The following is a 12,020-nucleotide window of genomic DNA, read 5'->3' on the forward strand; positions in this document are numbered from 1 at the left end:
TCTTCAACTTTTTCTGTCAGTTATGTATATCAACCGGGTGGCAAGGATGAGACGGAATCAAACTGTGAGATCACGTGATGTCATGGTCGAACGCGTCCGTTTCTGCCGTTTCTGCCGTTTCTGAAAGTGTGTCGAGTTGAAACATGGCTAAATAATGCTTAGTTGATGCGGAGTGAGTGGGTGGTAGAGCAGTCGAGAGGAAAGATGTATCCTGCCCTCTCCTCTGTGTCTTTCTTCATCTTGGATCTGTGTCTTATCAACACTGCAGCGGCTATGCTACATGGTCATCGAGCTCGCTGTTAGAAATCATCATGACAGACATCACCCCTTCAAAGATACCCGTATCCATCAACCACAACAACAACAACAAACGAGCCTCATTCTCCCTATCCTCATCCTCACTGGCCAATCAAGCATCATCGACTTCCATCAACTCTACTCTTCCCACATCGCGTAGTCAAAGTCCACTCTCTGCATCTATACCGCTTGGCGGTGGCAGCTCGAACGGTCCCGGTCGAGCAAGTCCTGCTACGAATGGACAGCGACGACGTAGTCTGTTGGGAGGATTAGGATCTGGGAGCAGAAAGACTAGTTTCAGTGACGGGACCAGTGTATCAATGGGCGGGAGTGGTACAGGAGATGATCCTGGTAAGATATGTTCTCAATCTTTGCTCGTCATCTGCTCATACTGTTTCAAACACATCATAGCACAAATAAAGGCACATATAGCTTTCCTTCAGTCGGCTCTGCAAGCAGCCCATCTACGACTCGACCAGGTCCAGTCGGGCAATACCGCCTCTTTACCTCTCACACCGGTCAATGGTCTCGTCAATTTGCCCGAGGTGGAAGTTGAAGGCGTCTTCATCGAAAGTCCTAATGAGAATGGGTTCGGGTCCCCATCTGATCTCGAGCGTAGGTCACGCTATCCAAGATGGCTTGTGCGCGGCTGAATTTGACTTTGGTCTTGATATATACAGTACCTAACGGTGAAAGCTCTGAAGACACCAAGCAGAGATTGAAGGGTCTTCCTCACTCGAATCCCAGCTATGATCTCAGAAGTACTGCTGTGACCCCTGTACCGAACAAGCGAATGTCCATGGCGAATGGTCGAATGCCCGACGGTCGTAGTCGTAAGGTCCTTTCGGGCGAGGTTGGACACTTTTAAGACAGTCGCTGAAATGTGTATCATAACACGTAGGGATTCCTCAAGCCGTAGTTGCCGGCGCCACTGCCCTTCATCCAACTCCACCGGCTCGTTCACCTGCTCGTACATCTCACATCTCTCCGCCATCGCCCATCTCATCGCCTGGCCTGGAGCGTAGTCTTCGCTCACCGTTTCTTGCACCGGAATCGCCCCAGCCACCATCACCGTATAGCGCTCTAGGGCTTGGCGAAGGACGTCTCAGTCCAGGTCTCAGTCCTGGAATGCTTCGGCGGTCGAGTGGTCCGGCTGGATCAGCGGCGAGTACGAGGGTGATAGATGGGTTACAGACAGATTTGGTGAACACTAGAGGACATCTGGAAAGGGTAAAGCAGGAGGTGAGGAGTTGTCAGAGAGTCATTGGATCCGTAAGTCCCTATTTGTCGAGATCAAATTGCTTTCGGTTCCATGCTGAACGTTTCTTTCTGCAGTTGACAAGACAAACTGAAGATCTGAAGGAGACGAGAGAGCGAATGAGAGTGGAATGCGAGGGCTTGAACAACGTCATTGCTCGCAAAGAACGTCTACTTCAAGGCAAGTTCTGCCCATGATGGCTTCTCAGTCTGCCTCCTTGCTGAACTCCCTGCATAGAGGTTCTCGAGCGAGCTCGGACAGCCGAAGCAGCTCTGGCTCAACACCAATCTTCCCGGAAGAATCTCGAACAATCAACAAAGAAGTCTCTGCAACATATGACCGCGCAATTGACGGAAGCTCAAGCAGGACAAGCGAAAGCGGAGCGGGAATGCGCCAGTCTGAGAGAGAGCGTGAAGAGTCTGAGGGATGTTTGGGCAAGGGAGGTGAAGAGTGTCAGAGAGGAGTGGAAGAGGGGCGAAGAGAGGGGCAAGAGGGAGAGAGAAGAGGCGGTGAGTCCCTCGAAGATCGCCATATCACGGGGTTTGCAATCGAACATGAAAACCCGAATCGCAGAGACAAAAACATCTCGCTCTTGTTGCGCTCGTACAATCACAATCGTAAGTTCAACCGTCGTCTCACTTGCTTCGCCGCTGATGAGGTGTCGCGTGGAAAGTGCCGACCGTGCAGCTATACAGCACCTTGCGGAGGCTGCTACGAAGCAGTCCGCCTTGGCGACTGAAGCGTTCAAAAGTCAGATTGCCAATCTTAGATCTGAGATCGATAAGAGCGGGAAGGAGTGTCGGGACGCGAAAGCTCAAGCAGAGTAGGTCGCTAGCATATCTGGCAAAGGCAACGTTAATGCTGATCTGGACAACCTGCGGCATCAGGGATTTAACAGGCGAGTTGACGAGATTGAGGAGGTTGATGAGAGAACCTAGAAGAGGGAGTTTGGAAGAAGCCTCGGTAACGACCTGAGCTTGAAAAGTAGAAGGCACTGTCTGTCCGTTGCTCTGACATTATCATTGACTTGACCTCTTCGGAGATCGAAACCTCGCGCAGGCTGAGGTCACGGACAACGATCAGCAGAAGCTGTGTCGCATTATCATAGAAAACCCATATGGTTATACCCTCCTTGTCCACTTTTTGCATCGCGCCCTTCACCCACGAGGCCCAAATTGTACTCCACTTGTGTAGATACATCACAATAGAAGACGACGTAGCAATGGTCTTACTTTCCAAGAGTTGCCTGCAGATGCACTTGAGATGTCCGGAAGAGAAATGCACAAGCTGTCAGTAGCGAGTCGATCATGCTCGACGTTCCTGTTTCGCAGCTTTCTTCTGCTTGTCGGCTTTGGCCTTGGCTTGATCGCCACTGTGCGAGATCTCAATATCAGCATGAGAGCCCGTCGAAAGATATCCAAGCGGCAAGATGCAAAAGAAGAAACTGGCAAGAGAGAGAAAGATCCAGGAAGATGGAAATATGGCCGACAGAGAAAAAGGAGGGGAGAAGTCGGACGATCGAGGGAAGATCGTAAACCTACCGCTGTTTCTCTAATGCAGCTCTATCACGATCTCGCTTCTCCTGTGCGCCTTTCTTGGCTGCCTCTCTCTCCATCTGAGCGGCGAAAGCCACCTTCTCTCGATTCAGATTGGGTGCTAGTAAGTCGACTGAAAAAGAACCACGAAGATTCGTCAATATTTTCTTTTCTCAGACATCCAACTTCTCCACATCTCCCTACAATCCGTAGTGGGAGTCTTGTGACCATCGAGAACACGGAAATTCTGCGCACTCACCCTCTTGCTGCTTTCTATATTTCTTCTTCCTCGAATCCAACCTCAACGCCTCTGCCACCAACCTCCTCCTCTCTTCAGCCGCCTTCTTCTCCTCACTCTCAGTCCCCCTCGCTGCTCCTTTCGGAGGCGCGTGCGAGTCCCTCCCCGTCGACGCTCCAAGGAGCTGAGCGACATCTGACGGGTCAGCATCTACATAGGCGTATTGGCGAAGCAGGGCTTGTTTACGCGCTGAGGCGAGTTCTTCGGGGGTGAGGGTGGATAGGATGTCTGTCTTAGGTGGCGGAGACGGTGATCTGGCTATGGAAGGAGTGAGATATGGTCAGGATCGGCATTGCAGTGGGATGGGTGCTCATTGAGGAACGATGAGATTAGGGGTCCTTCCTGCATGAACCTGACTCACCTGCTTCCTCCTCTGCTGCGTTCCGTTCCATTTCGACCTCTACCAATCTCTCTCTTTCATCCACCACATTCCCAAGCGCTTCATCCACACCCTCCTCAGGCAATTCACCCTTTGCGAAGAAACACATATCAGCTGTTCTGTCCACACCTTCTCAAGCAGGAAGTGGTGGATGAGAAAGAGGTGAAGGTCGATCACGATGCGATGAAGGGGATCAAGTCCACTCACGCCCTCGACGACACCTTCTAACATTGCTCGCACGCCTTCCACCTTCTCTTCTCTCTCCAAGCCTTCTTCCTCGACAAATCGAGCCATCATCTCGAGCTGTTGACGAGGGATAAGGCATCAGCGAACAAAGCTCTCTCGAATGAGCTTGCATAATGAAGAATGGTATTTTTGAGAGAAGATATCGAGGAACTTGTCTGTGACATTGCTCCACGGACCGCACAAGAAAGTACAGGATGTGCCCAGAATGGAGGAAGTATGGCGGCTAGAAGATTAGTAGCAGACTCACATCATCCTGTGGTACGGAGATCGATAACGAAGCTAGCTGATTGACGATATATCGTTCGAGAGCTTGACCAGAAGATTCTGCCTCAGCTTCGGGCGAGGCCGAGGACATCGTGGATACAGCTAGCTGATCGGGCAGTATGGACCACGTCGATGGATCGTTAGTCGAGAAATCGGGCAAATTCAAGTGCTATGGTCTGCTCCCACTGTTTGAGAGAGAGATGAGAAAAAGTTGATTTGGTGGATTTGGGTGTGGTTGCGAGTGAAAGTGTGAAGTGCGAAGAGTGGAGGCTTGTTCGCTGATACAAAATAAAAGTAAGTGGCAGTGGACGATGTCAACTCTCGTACATGCGAAGAGAAGCGATCTACAAGATCTCTAACCCGTATTGCGTTTCAAAGCTCTTCCAAAAGATTTACTCCGGCATCCATATGAGCCTCAGAGAATCGCAATTCCAGGCATGGTGAGCCCGTGACCCAGCGACAGCTTTGGATAAAGGTAGCTAGTGGCCATACCTTCCTTTCACCTTCTCCAGCTTGAAGCAAGTCAAGAGAGCCTCGAAACCGATAATTATATAACCTCCTTGATCCTCCTGACCCCCTTCCTACCGATTTTTTCCTTTCTCTGTAAGCTCCTAGGTGGGATTGTCTTCGTATGCGTATATAAAGGTGATGTGTATTCAGGTTGGACGAGCGGGGAGGGCGGGGGAGGATTCATTGGTATATATAAAGACGCACACCGAAAAGTTTTAAGTTACCTTTTGAGAGCCAGTTCAACCGGTCAGTTTGAGTCGCTTGCATCTTGTCCAACCTATTGGGTTCTTGGACTCTCACCTCGGACCGATAGACGGCTTTTTCCACTCAAGAAAGACGATGACTACCACGCGGCCCATCTTTGCGCCCGACTGGATATTTGCAGGATATCAAGCATCCGCTCAACCTTTTCCGGCCACACGAGGGTCGTCGGGAGTCGATAGCCATGATGAGAGGATGTCTAGCACAACAGCGCTCGACTCCGACAGCGTGCCTCCTCGCTCGAACTATCAGTTGGCTCAAAGTCTCGGGTTCAGCGATGCGTTGGGTTCCTCATGGTTGCAGTCGATTGTCTATCCCTTGATCTCGAGCTCGTCCTCCCGATCAGGAAGACGTTCGATCGTCCCCGACCTTTCACCATCTCACGCAGATCCAATCATCGTCTCTTCTTCTTCGAATCAAGGCGTTTCCGATCATCATCTTCCATCCACAAGCTGTCCTGCCACTCCTCATTCGAGTACACCCCTCCTCTACCCATCATCGACCAGTATCAGCACCATTCTGCCAACAACGACCTCCACAGGCACAGCAATACCACTACTCCCACCGTCATACACCTCCTCTTCTCCACCCGATTACAAGCCCCTCCCATCCTCTTCGGACCTGACTATCCTCCTCGCTCCTCCACCCTCATTCTTCCAAGCGACTTGTCCCCGTTCTTCCCTCTCCCGCTCAGCTCGAGCACAAGGACGAGCCAGTCCGGTCCTACCCGAACATTCATGTCCACACTGTTTCCAACCACACGTTGCCGAAGACGTCCAGAACCGGAACGGTGGAAATAGGAATGGGTCCGACTGGATAGTGAGGATATTGGTCATATTGAACATCATAGTTTGGGGAGCTGTGATCTGGGGATATTATTGTGAATTGACAGGGACACAGATATCTTGGGACCAATGGGGTTCGGACTGGGGGAAAGGCGCAGGTATTGGCATGGGAATCGGGACTTGGAACGTCAACGAGATCAGTAAGACTGGTAGGGAGGGAGCGAAGCGGGCGGGACTTGGATACGGCAGGAAATGCGGTGGTTCTTGGGAAGAGAACTGTAGTTGGGCTTTTGTCGATCGTTAGGGGTAGGGAAGACAAGCTCTGCCTTATTCAGAAGAGGATGGGATCGTGGGACAAGCTATAGCGACGCGATGACAGAGCAGTGGGAGACCAAGAAGCTATGTTGTACCATCGAGACAATTTTCATAGAAACAAGGAACAGCGAATCCACTCATTCACACACAAAGGACCACAATCATTCAGCATCGCATGTAAAGTCAGCATATGTAATCGTGACGAACTTCCTGAGCAACGAGCAGAAGCGTTGCAATCATGCCACAGCGCACAAGTACCCGAGAGCAAGACAATATTCATCGAGATGATCATGATTTACGGCCTCTCCAGATCTCTTCTGCCTTCTTCGATCTATCCCACTCACATCAGCTCCACATACCTCGGAATCGCCTACGGTCCGCACAAGGAGAAATTACACTCACCTCCACTCGCAACCCTCTTCAAACTCGCACCATCCACATCTCCTCGTCTCCTCCAGACTCACCCCTTGAGGTTCTCTCTCTCCCATCCAGAATTGTAAGACCGACTCAAGGTGTGCGGCAAGGAGTGTTGGCGAATGGGTGAAGCGAGTTTTACCGATGATTGATCCGGACGATTCTCCTGGTTTATCATTGAGTACCGACGAGCTTCGAGGTGGCGAGGATGTCAGCGAGCGATGGTCGTCTTCGTCTGAGGTGATGACATGCACATCGCCCTCAATCTCGCCGAGCTGAGTGTAACTCGATATCTTCGACTCGCCATTACTGCCACTCCCAAATGCAGGACCGCTCAACTGAGACGAACACGTAGGCACCACCACCTGCTCGCCCTCTTTGCCTTCTCCAATCTCGGTTCCTGCTAACGGCTCAAGACTCATCTCCAAGGCCCACGCTAGCTCGTCATCCTCTTTCTGTTCGTCACTATCTCTCTCCTCTGACCAAAGAGCTCGTTCGCTATTTCGCGTGGATGGTCGCTTTGGTATCGCGTTATCTTCTGAAGTTAAGGATGCTTCTGACTTGCTCGTTGGATCGACGATGCGCTGATACAATTCGTCGACATGCGGATTCGCGGTGGCCGAAAGACTCTCAGCAACAGCGAGTTGTATCAGCCTCTCTTCCTCCTCCAGTACCTGCTCATTGCCCTCCACGGCTTGAGAACCCAAGCGCGGCGGAGGCTGCCCTTCGACCTTGTCGTCTGCGGCCACCTGCTTGCCTTCCGTGACTTTCCGTCGTCTCTTTCGTCGACCAGTACCACTCCTGTCTTTCTTCTCTTTGCTCGCCCCTCCTGCACGTCTGTACACCAATTCTAGGAGATCTTCTGTCTTCCCCAGAGTTTTCTTCTCCCTCTCCTTCCCTTTCGACTTCGCTGTTTTGCTCGGACGAGACGACTGTTCGTTCGTACCCAGCCCGAGCTGTTCAACATAACAATCCCAGACATTCGTCATGTCTGTAAGACATCTTGCGACCTCCGCACCCCACCGCAATCCGTTTCCGATGATGATGGCATGACTTTGAGTCATGAACTCGTCCGAGAACAGAGCTGAAGGGTCGAGTTTTAGATGATCGAAGATTGCATTCCACGAAAAAGGGTTTCGACTGGGCAAGATTGACCGAGCACGGTCCGAACTTTCTGCTACCTGAGACGGCGTTGAGGAATGGGAATTTGTCGAAGAAGAGAGGAGAATCGCGTCCAACATCTCCTTGTACATCATGACTTGAAGTTTCCCAGCAAGAGTATCTTCGTCTCTAGGCAGGGTCCCGCTCGCTCGAGTTTTCGAATCCGATATGGAAAGCTTATGTGTTTTTTCGTGATGCACTGGAAATTCAGGACGTGGTTTGGTCGGAGCAAAGAAGGAGGTCAGAGCTGTCTGACGTGAGGAGCGAGTCTCGGGCTTGGGCGGAGTGGTCGCGAGTGGTTGACGGGTGATCTCATCCTACTCAAACTGTCGTGATAAGCGAGTGTAGGGCATTTACTTCTCGAACGACATGGAGGATCAGGAAGACCAGACAACGTCAACGTACAATTATACCCATGACCATGATTCCGTTCACGAAGCCTACTACTGGCATCTCCCTACACTTTCCTAGTGTCAAGAGAGCCTCGATTGCCGAGAGCATGTTAAGGAATCTGATCCAGCACGTTAGCCTCGCCGGTCCAGCGGATTCCTTCGAGAGGTAGCCAAGCGAGACGACTCACCTTAATCCCCATACATCTTCTCTCGTAGTCGCCGTCACCACGACTTCCTGGGGATGAATCTCCCTTTCGAGCCGTTTATGGATTTTCTATTTCTTCGCTTCAGCACGATACAGTCTCTCTCGCTTTCGTTGCCTACTCGCCTCGCCCCTTCTGAGGATCCTCTCCTTACCCTCCACTTTGACCTGATCGACACTGATCTCCTTCCCAGCAGTGGACATGATGAAACTGGGTCTTTGTGAAGGTGGCAGGAAAGGTAGCGTTCTGAGGCGGCTGTGGCAAGACACGATCAGTGTGGTGCAAGGTGGTGCCAATTGTGGACAGGCGGGAGATACAGAAGACAGTAGCGTGGTAATGGAGAAAGTCGTATTCGACAGCGGGGCATTGCAATAATTGAAAGGCGGGGCAGACATATAGGGCTCACTAATCATACTGACCAGGTCATTAGCTCAATTCAACTCAACAGTTTTCCTGGAAAGACATTCTCAAGGTGCCGCTTTGGGATGCACCACTCACCTGGGTCTCGCACCAAACAGGTCCTACCAGATCAGACACGCTCAGGAAACCCTTCCTCCTGAACCTGTTGAACAAGCTCATTCCTTCTTCCGGATCCTCGACTCCGTCCACATCCATCGCCTCCACATCTGGCACAACTTCACTCCCCTCCACTGATGACCAAGATGATGCATTTAGCCGTGGAGGTGGGAGTGTGAGTGGAAGATCTTCAATGTCAAGCACCCCTGAAGTGGACGAAGTGACTTTGGGATCCACCTGCGTTTGTGTCTGCGATTCCGCTGTTCGTATTGCGTCTTCGAGTTCTTGATCATATTCCAGTTCGTCCATTCCAAAATCGGAATACCCATCCTCTGACAGGTTGGAGGTGTTCATCGAAGCGTTGGTCATGAGAATGTCGATGGGTGCATGACCAATCGATCTTTGTCTTCACTATAAACACATGGCATTCTCTGAGCCGGAGTTGGGGCCTGAACCAATGATCGGAAGTCAAAGATGAACTCTCCCAGTGCGAATGACTAGGAGAGTAGACGACAATATGGTTGACGGTACATGAGACGCGTTTGACCTCCACCTCTCGATCACCCCGATCGTTTTTGTGGCATTTGTTTCAGCTGTGCAAGATCCACCTAATTCACGCCCTCACGCGATCCCTGGGTGATCCCAGGAGGTCCGAACAGCTTAGGACGATCTCCACGTAACAATCCCAAGGAGAGAGCGCTGCACATCACGATTCCACCTCGTTGCATCTCTTTCACTACGCAACCAAAACCACAACCAGTCTGAATATGAAAGATCAACAGCCAGAGGTAAAGAAGAGGATGCAGAATGTATAGAAGGTGTAACCGCAGGGGATTGCAGCAAGTGAGAAGGAAAGGAAATCTGTATGTGCGAGGTAGGTAAGGGGTTGAGATGATGGTGGATCAAGTTTCGGTCAATCAGGTTGAGCCGAACGTTTATCCGGAACCACCCTGTGATCAGAATCTCGTCAGCGCGCGTCAAAATCCTCACGACCAGATTCAAACATACGGAGTAGACCTTGCCGAACATCAACTCTTGCATCTTGTCGTAGAGAGACAAGACACCAGCACCAGCAACACCACGGAGAATGTTGGCACCGGCACCCTTGAAGAGAGACTTGGCACCCTCCTTGGCGACGATCTGAGAACCAGCATCCATCATGGACTTGTAGTGGACGGCACCACCGGAAGTCATCATCATTCGTCGACGGATGGTGTCGAGAGGGTAAGAAGCAAGACCAGCGGAGGTGGTGACGGTCCAACCGAGGAGGAAGGAAGCAAGGAAGTTACCCTCAAGAGGGCCGACAAGAACAACAGGCTTAACGGAGTCGTCTGATATAGATGTCAGCACAAATGACATCTTCGCAAAGGATAGAATACTCACAGAGACCGAAGTAGAGACCTCGGTAGACAATGATACCGACAACGGAGGGAACGAAACCTCGGTAGAGACCGGCAATACCGTCGGAAGCGAGGGTCTTCTTGTAGACGTCGACCAGACCGTTGAATTGACGAGAACCACCCTTCTTGGCGGACTTGTTGTCGTTAGCGAGACGAGTTCGGGCGTAGTCGAGAGAGTAGACGAAGAGAAGAGAAGAGGCACCAGCAGCACCACCCTGTACAGTGATTGTCAGTCTCCATCGTGTTATGCAAAAGTGTTTTGACTCACGGAGGCGATGTTACCACCGAACCACTTCCAGTAACCCTCAGACTTCTTGAAACCGAACAAGGACTTGAAGTAGTCCTTGAAGGCGAAGTTGAGAGCCTGGGTGGGGAAGTATCGGATGACGTTGGCGGTGTTACCTCGCCAGAGAGAAACCATACCCTCCTCGGCGTAAGTTCGCCTGAAGCAGTCGGCGATACCCTTGTAAGGGGTAGCGAGACGACCCTGCTTGATCCTGCAGGAGGGGCGGATCAGTTTCGATTCCTCGGACTTGTCTGAAGAAAATTGTGCAAACTCACATCTCATCCTGGTTCTGGACCAAGAGCTTGATTCGCTCGATGGGGGCGGCAGCGGTCTTGGCGACAGCGGCGGAGACACCACCCATAAGGAAATCGGTCATGAATGCCTTGGCATCCTTGGGCTTCTTAACAACGTCGGCCATTTTGACTGCGGGATGAGGTGAAAGGTCAGCGACAGGACATGACGAGTGTTGATGTGCGAGGAACGCGCGAGATGCAAACTGCAAACTGCAAACAGGCTGATATAGATTGGAAGATAACGAAAGCCAGGTCTCGCTGCACAACTACACTCAGACGCAAGAGGCATCCCAGCACCGTTGGCAATTGTCCCCAGCGCGTTACACAACGGAGCCCAACCAGTACTTCCCCGCCATCTCGCAGCCTGGTTCACTGGTTCATTCGACGACGCGAAGGAGAAGCTACTCACATACTCGTCAACCTCGTTTCTACCTCGTTGCACAGAGAAAGAGAAATGAGTGGTGGATTGGAGAAGAAGAGAAGAGAAAAGACCGTAAGAGAGATGTAAAAGAAAGAAAAAACGGGGGGCTTGGGGCGAACAGTGACAGGGAGAGTATGGGAGAGTGGAGAATGGGACCAGAGAGGGAGGGGGAAAGCAGCGAATAGGGACTACCGCGGTGAAAATGGGCTCGGACGGAGATATCGGAACGACTCGGACGTGGCACACGGCGTTTCGCGGAGTTTCACCTTTGAGCGGGTTGGCATAGAAGCGGGCCGAAGTATCCGGAAGGATGACAGTGGAAAAGGCTCGCGAGGTGTTGTTCTGAGCATAGCAAGGGGACGACAGTATTCGGAGCTTTCTCGAACTCGACTGCTGGACTACGGGGATATCAAGTGACAGTAATCAATCCTTGCATGCAAACGCAAATTATCAGCCCTGGCGGAATCAGCGGCTGTCGTCGACGATCAACGACATCTCCTTGTGCTATCAACGATCCAGGCAGAGCTTGCGCCTCGGTGTCGCAAGATCAACCACGAAATACATGTAGCGCCTGACCATTTCGTTCGTTCACCGGCCAAGAAGATCTCCCAGCGGGGGTGATCATCACGTCTTACGGTTTGACGCATGCCACAGAGAGTGGTCCGGAGGTCCTTCACGCTGTCGATGCATGCATGCATGCTCCACAGCGTAAATCCGAATGACGGTGTCAAGCTCGAGTGTTTCTGCACGTCTCACCAGTCCGGACAAGCTGACCGTCTTCCGAGG

At 51.6% G+C, this 12,020-nt stretch overlaps 5 protein-coding genes across 5 annotated transcripts; 2 read left to right on the forward strand and 3 right to left on the reverse strand.

Annotated features, from left to right (window-relative positions):
• Window positions 1-311: 311 nt before the first annotated feature.
• On the forward strand, window positions 312-2,530 carry IAR55_001307 (uncharacterized protein; the record flags this gene model as incomplete). The annotated part of the gene is made up of 9 exons (XM_066944434.1): window positions 312-648; window positions 709-912; window positions 978-1,130; window positions 1,199-1,569; window positions 1,633-1,735; window positions 1,793-2,064; window positions 2,129-2,172; window positions 2,229-2,378; window positions 2,443-2,530. 9 exons carry the CDS (start codon window positions 312-314, stop codon window positions 2,528-2,530), a joined length of 1,722 nt encoding a protein of 573 aa, XP_066805635.1.
• A 330-nt stretch (window positions 2,531-2,860) lies between these two features.
• On the reverse strand, window positions 2,861-4,368 carry IAR55_001308 (uncharacterized protein; the record flags this gene model as incomplete). The annotated part of the gene is made up of 6 exons (XM_066944435.1): window positions 2,861-2,927; window positions 3,097-3,223; window positions 3,350-3,646; window positions 3,750-3,858; window positions 3,975-4,070; window positions 4,261-4,368. 6 exons carry the CDS (start codon window positions 4,366-4,368, stop codon window positions 2,861-2,863), a joined length of 804 nt encoding a protein of 267 aa, XP_066805636.1.
• A 758-nt stretch (window positions 4,369-5,126) lies between these two features.
• On the forward strand, window positions 5,127-6,137 carry IAR55_001309 (uncharacterized protein; the record flags this gene model as incomplete). Its single annotated transcript, XM_066944436.1, has 1 exon — window positions 5,127-6,137. One exon carries the CDS (start codon window positions 5,127-5,129, stop codon window positions 6,135-6,137), a length of 1,011 nt encoding a protein of 336 aa, XP_066805637.1.
• A 409-nt stretch (window positions 6,138-6,546) lies between these two features.
• Window positions 6,547-9,203, reverse strand: IAR55_001310 (uncharacterized protein; the record flags this gene model as incomplete). The annotated part of the gene is made up of 6 exons (XM_066944437.1): window positions 6,547-8,040; window positions 8,129-8,234; window positions 8,304-8,389; window positions 8,444-8,573; window positions 8,725-8,732; window positions 8,817-9,203. 6 exons carry the CDS (start codon window positions 9,201-9,203, stop codon window positions 6,547-6,549), a joined length of 2,211 nt encoding a protein of 736 aa, XP_066805638.1.
• A 566-nt stretch (window positions 9,204-9,769) lies between these two features.
• Window positions 9,770-10,938, reverse strand: IAR55_001311 (ADP,ATP carrier protein; the record flags this gene model as incomplete). The annotated part of the gene is made up of 5 exons (XM_066944438.1): window positions 9,770-9,784; window positions 9,843-10,165; window positions 10,218-10,449; window positions 10,503-10,731; window positions 10,796-10,938. 5 exons carry the CDS (start codon window positions 10,936-10,938, stop codon window positions 9,770-9,772), a joined length of 942 nt encoding a protein of 313 aa, XP_066805639.1.
• Between the last annotated feature and the right edge of the window lie 1,082 nt (window positions 10,939-12,020).

This window comes from Kwoniella newhampshirensis, chromosome 2 (genome assembly GCF_039105145.1).
Source record: "Kwoniella newhampshirensis strain CBS 13917 chromosome 2, whole genome shotgun sequence".
NCBI classification, from domain to species: domain Eukaryota; kingdom Fungi; phylum Basidiomycota; class Tremellomycetes; order Tremellales; family Cryptococcaceae; genus Kwoniella; species Kwoniella newhampshirensis.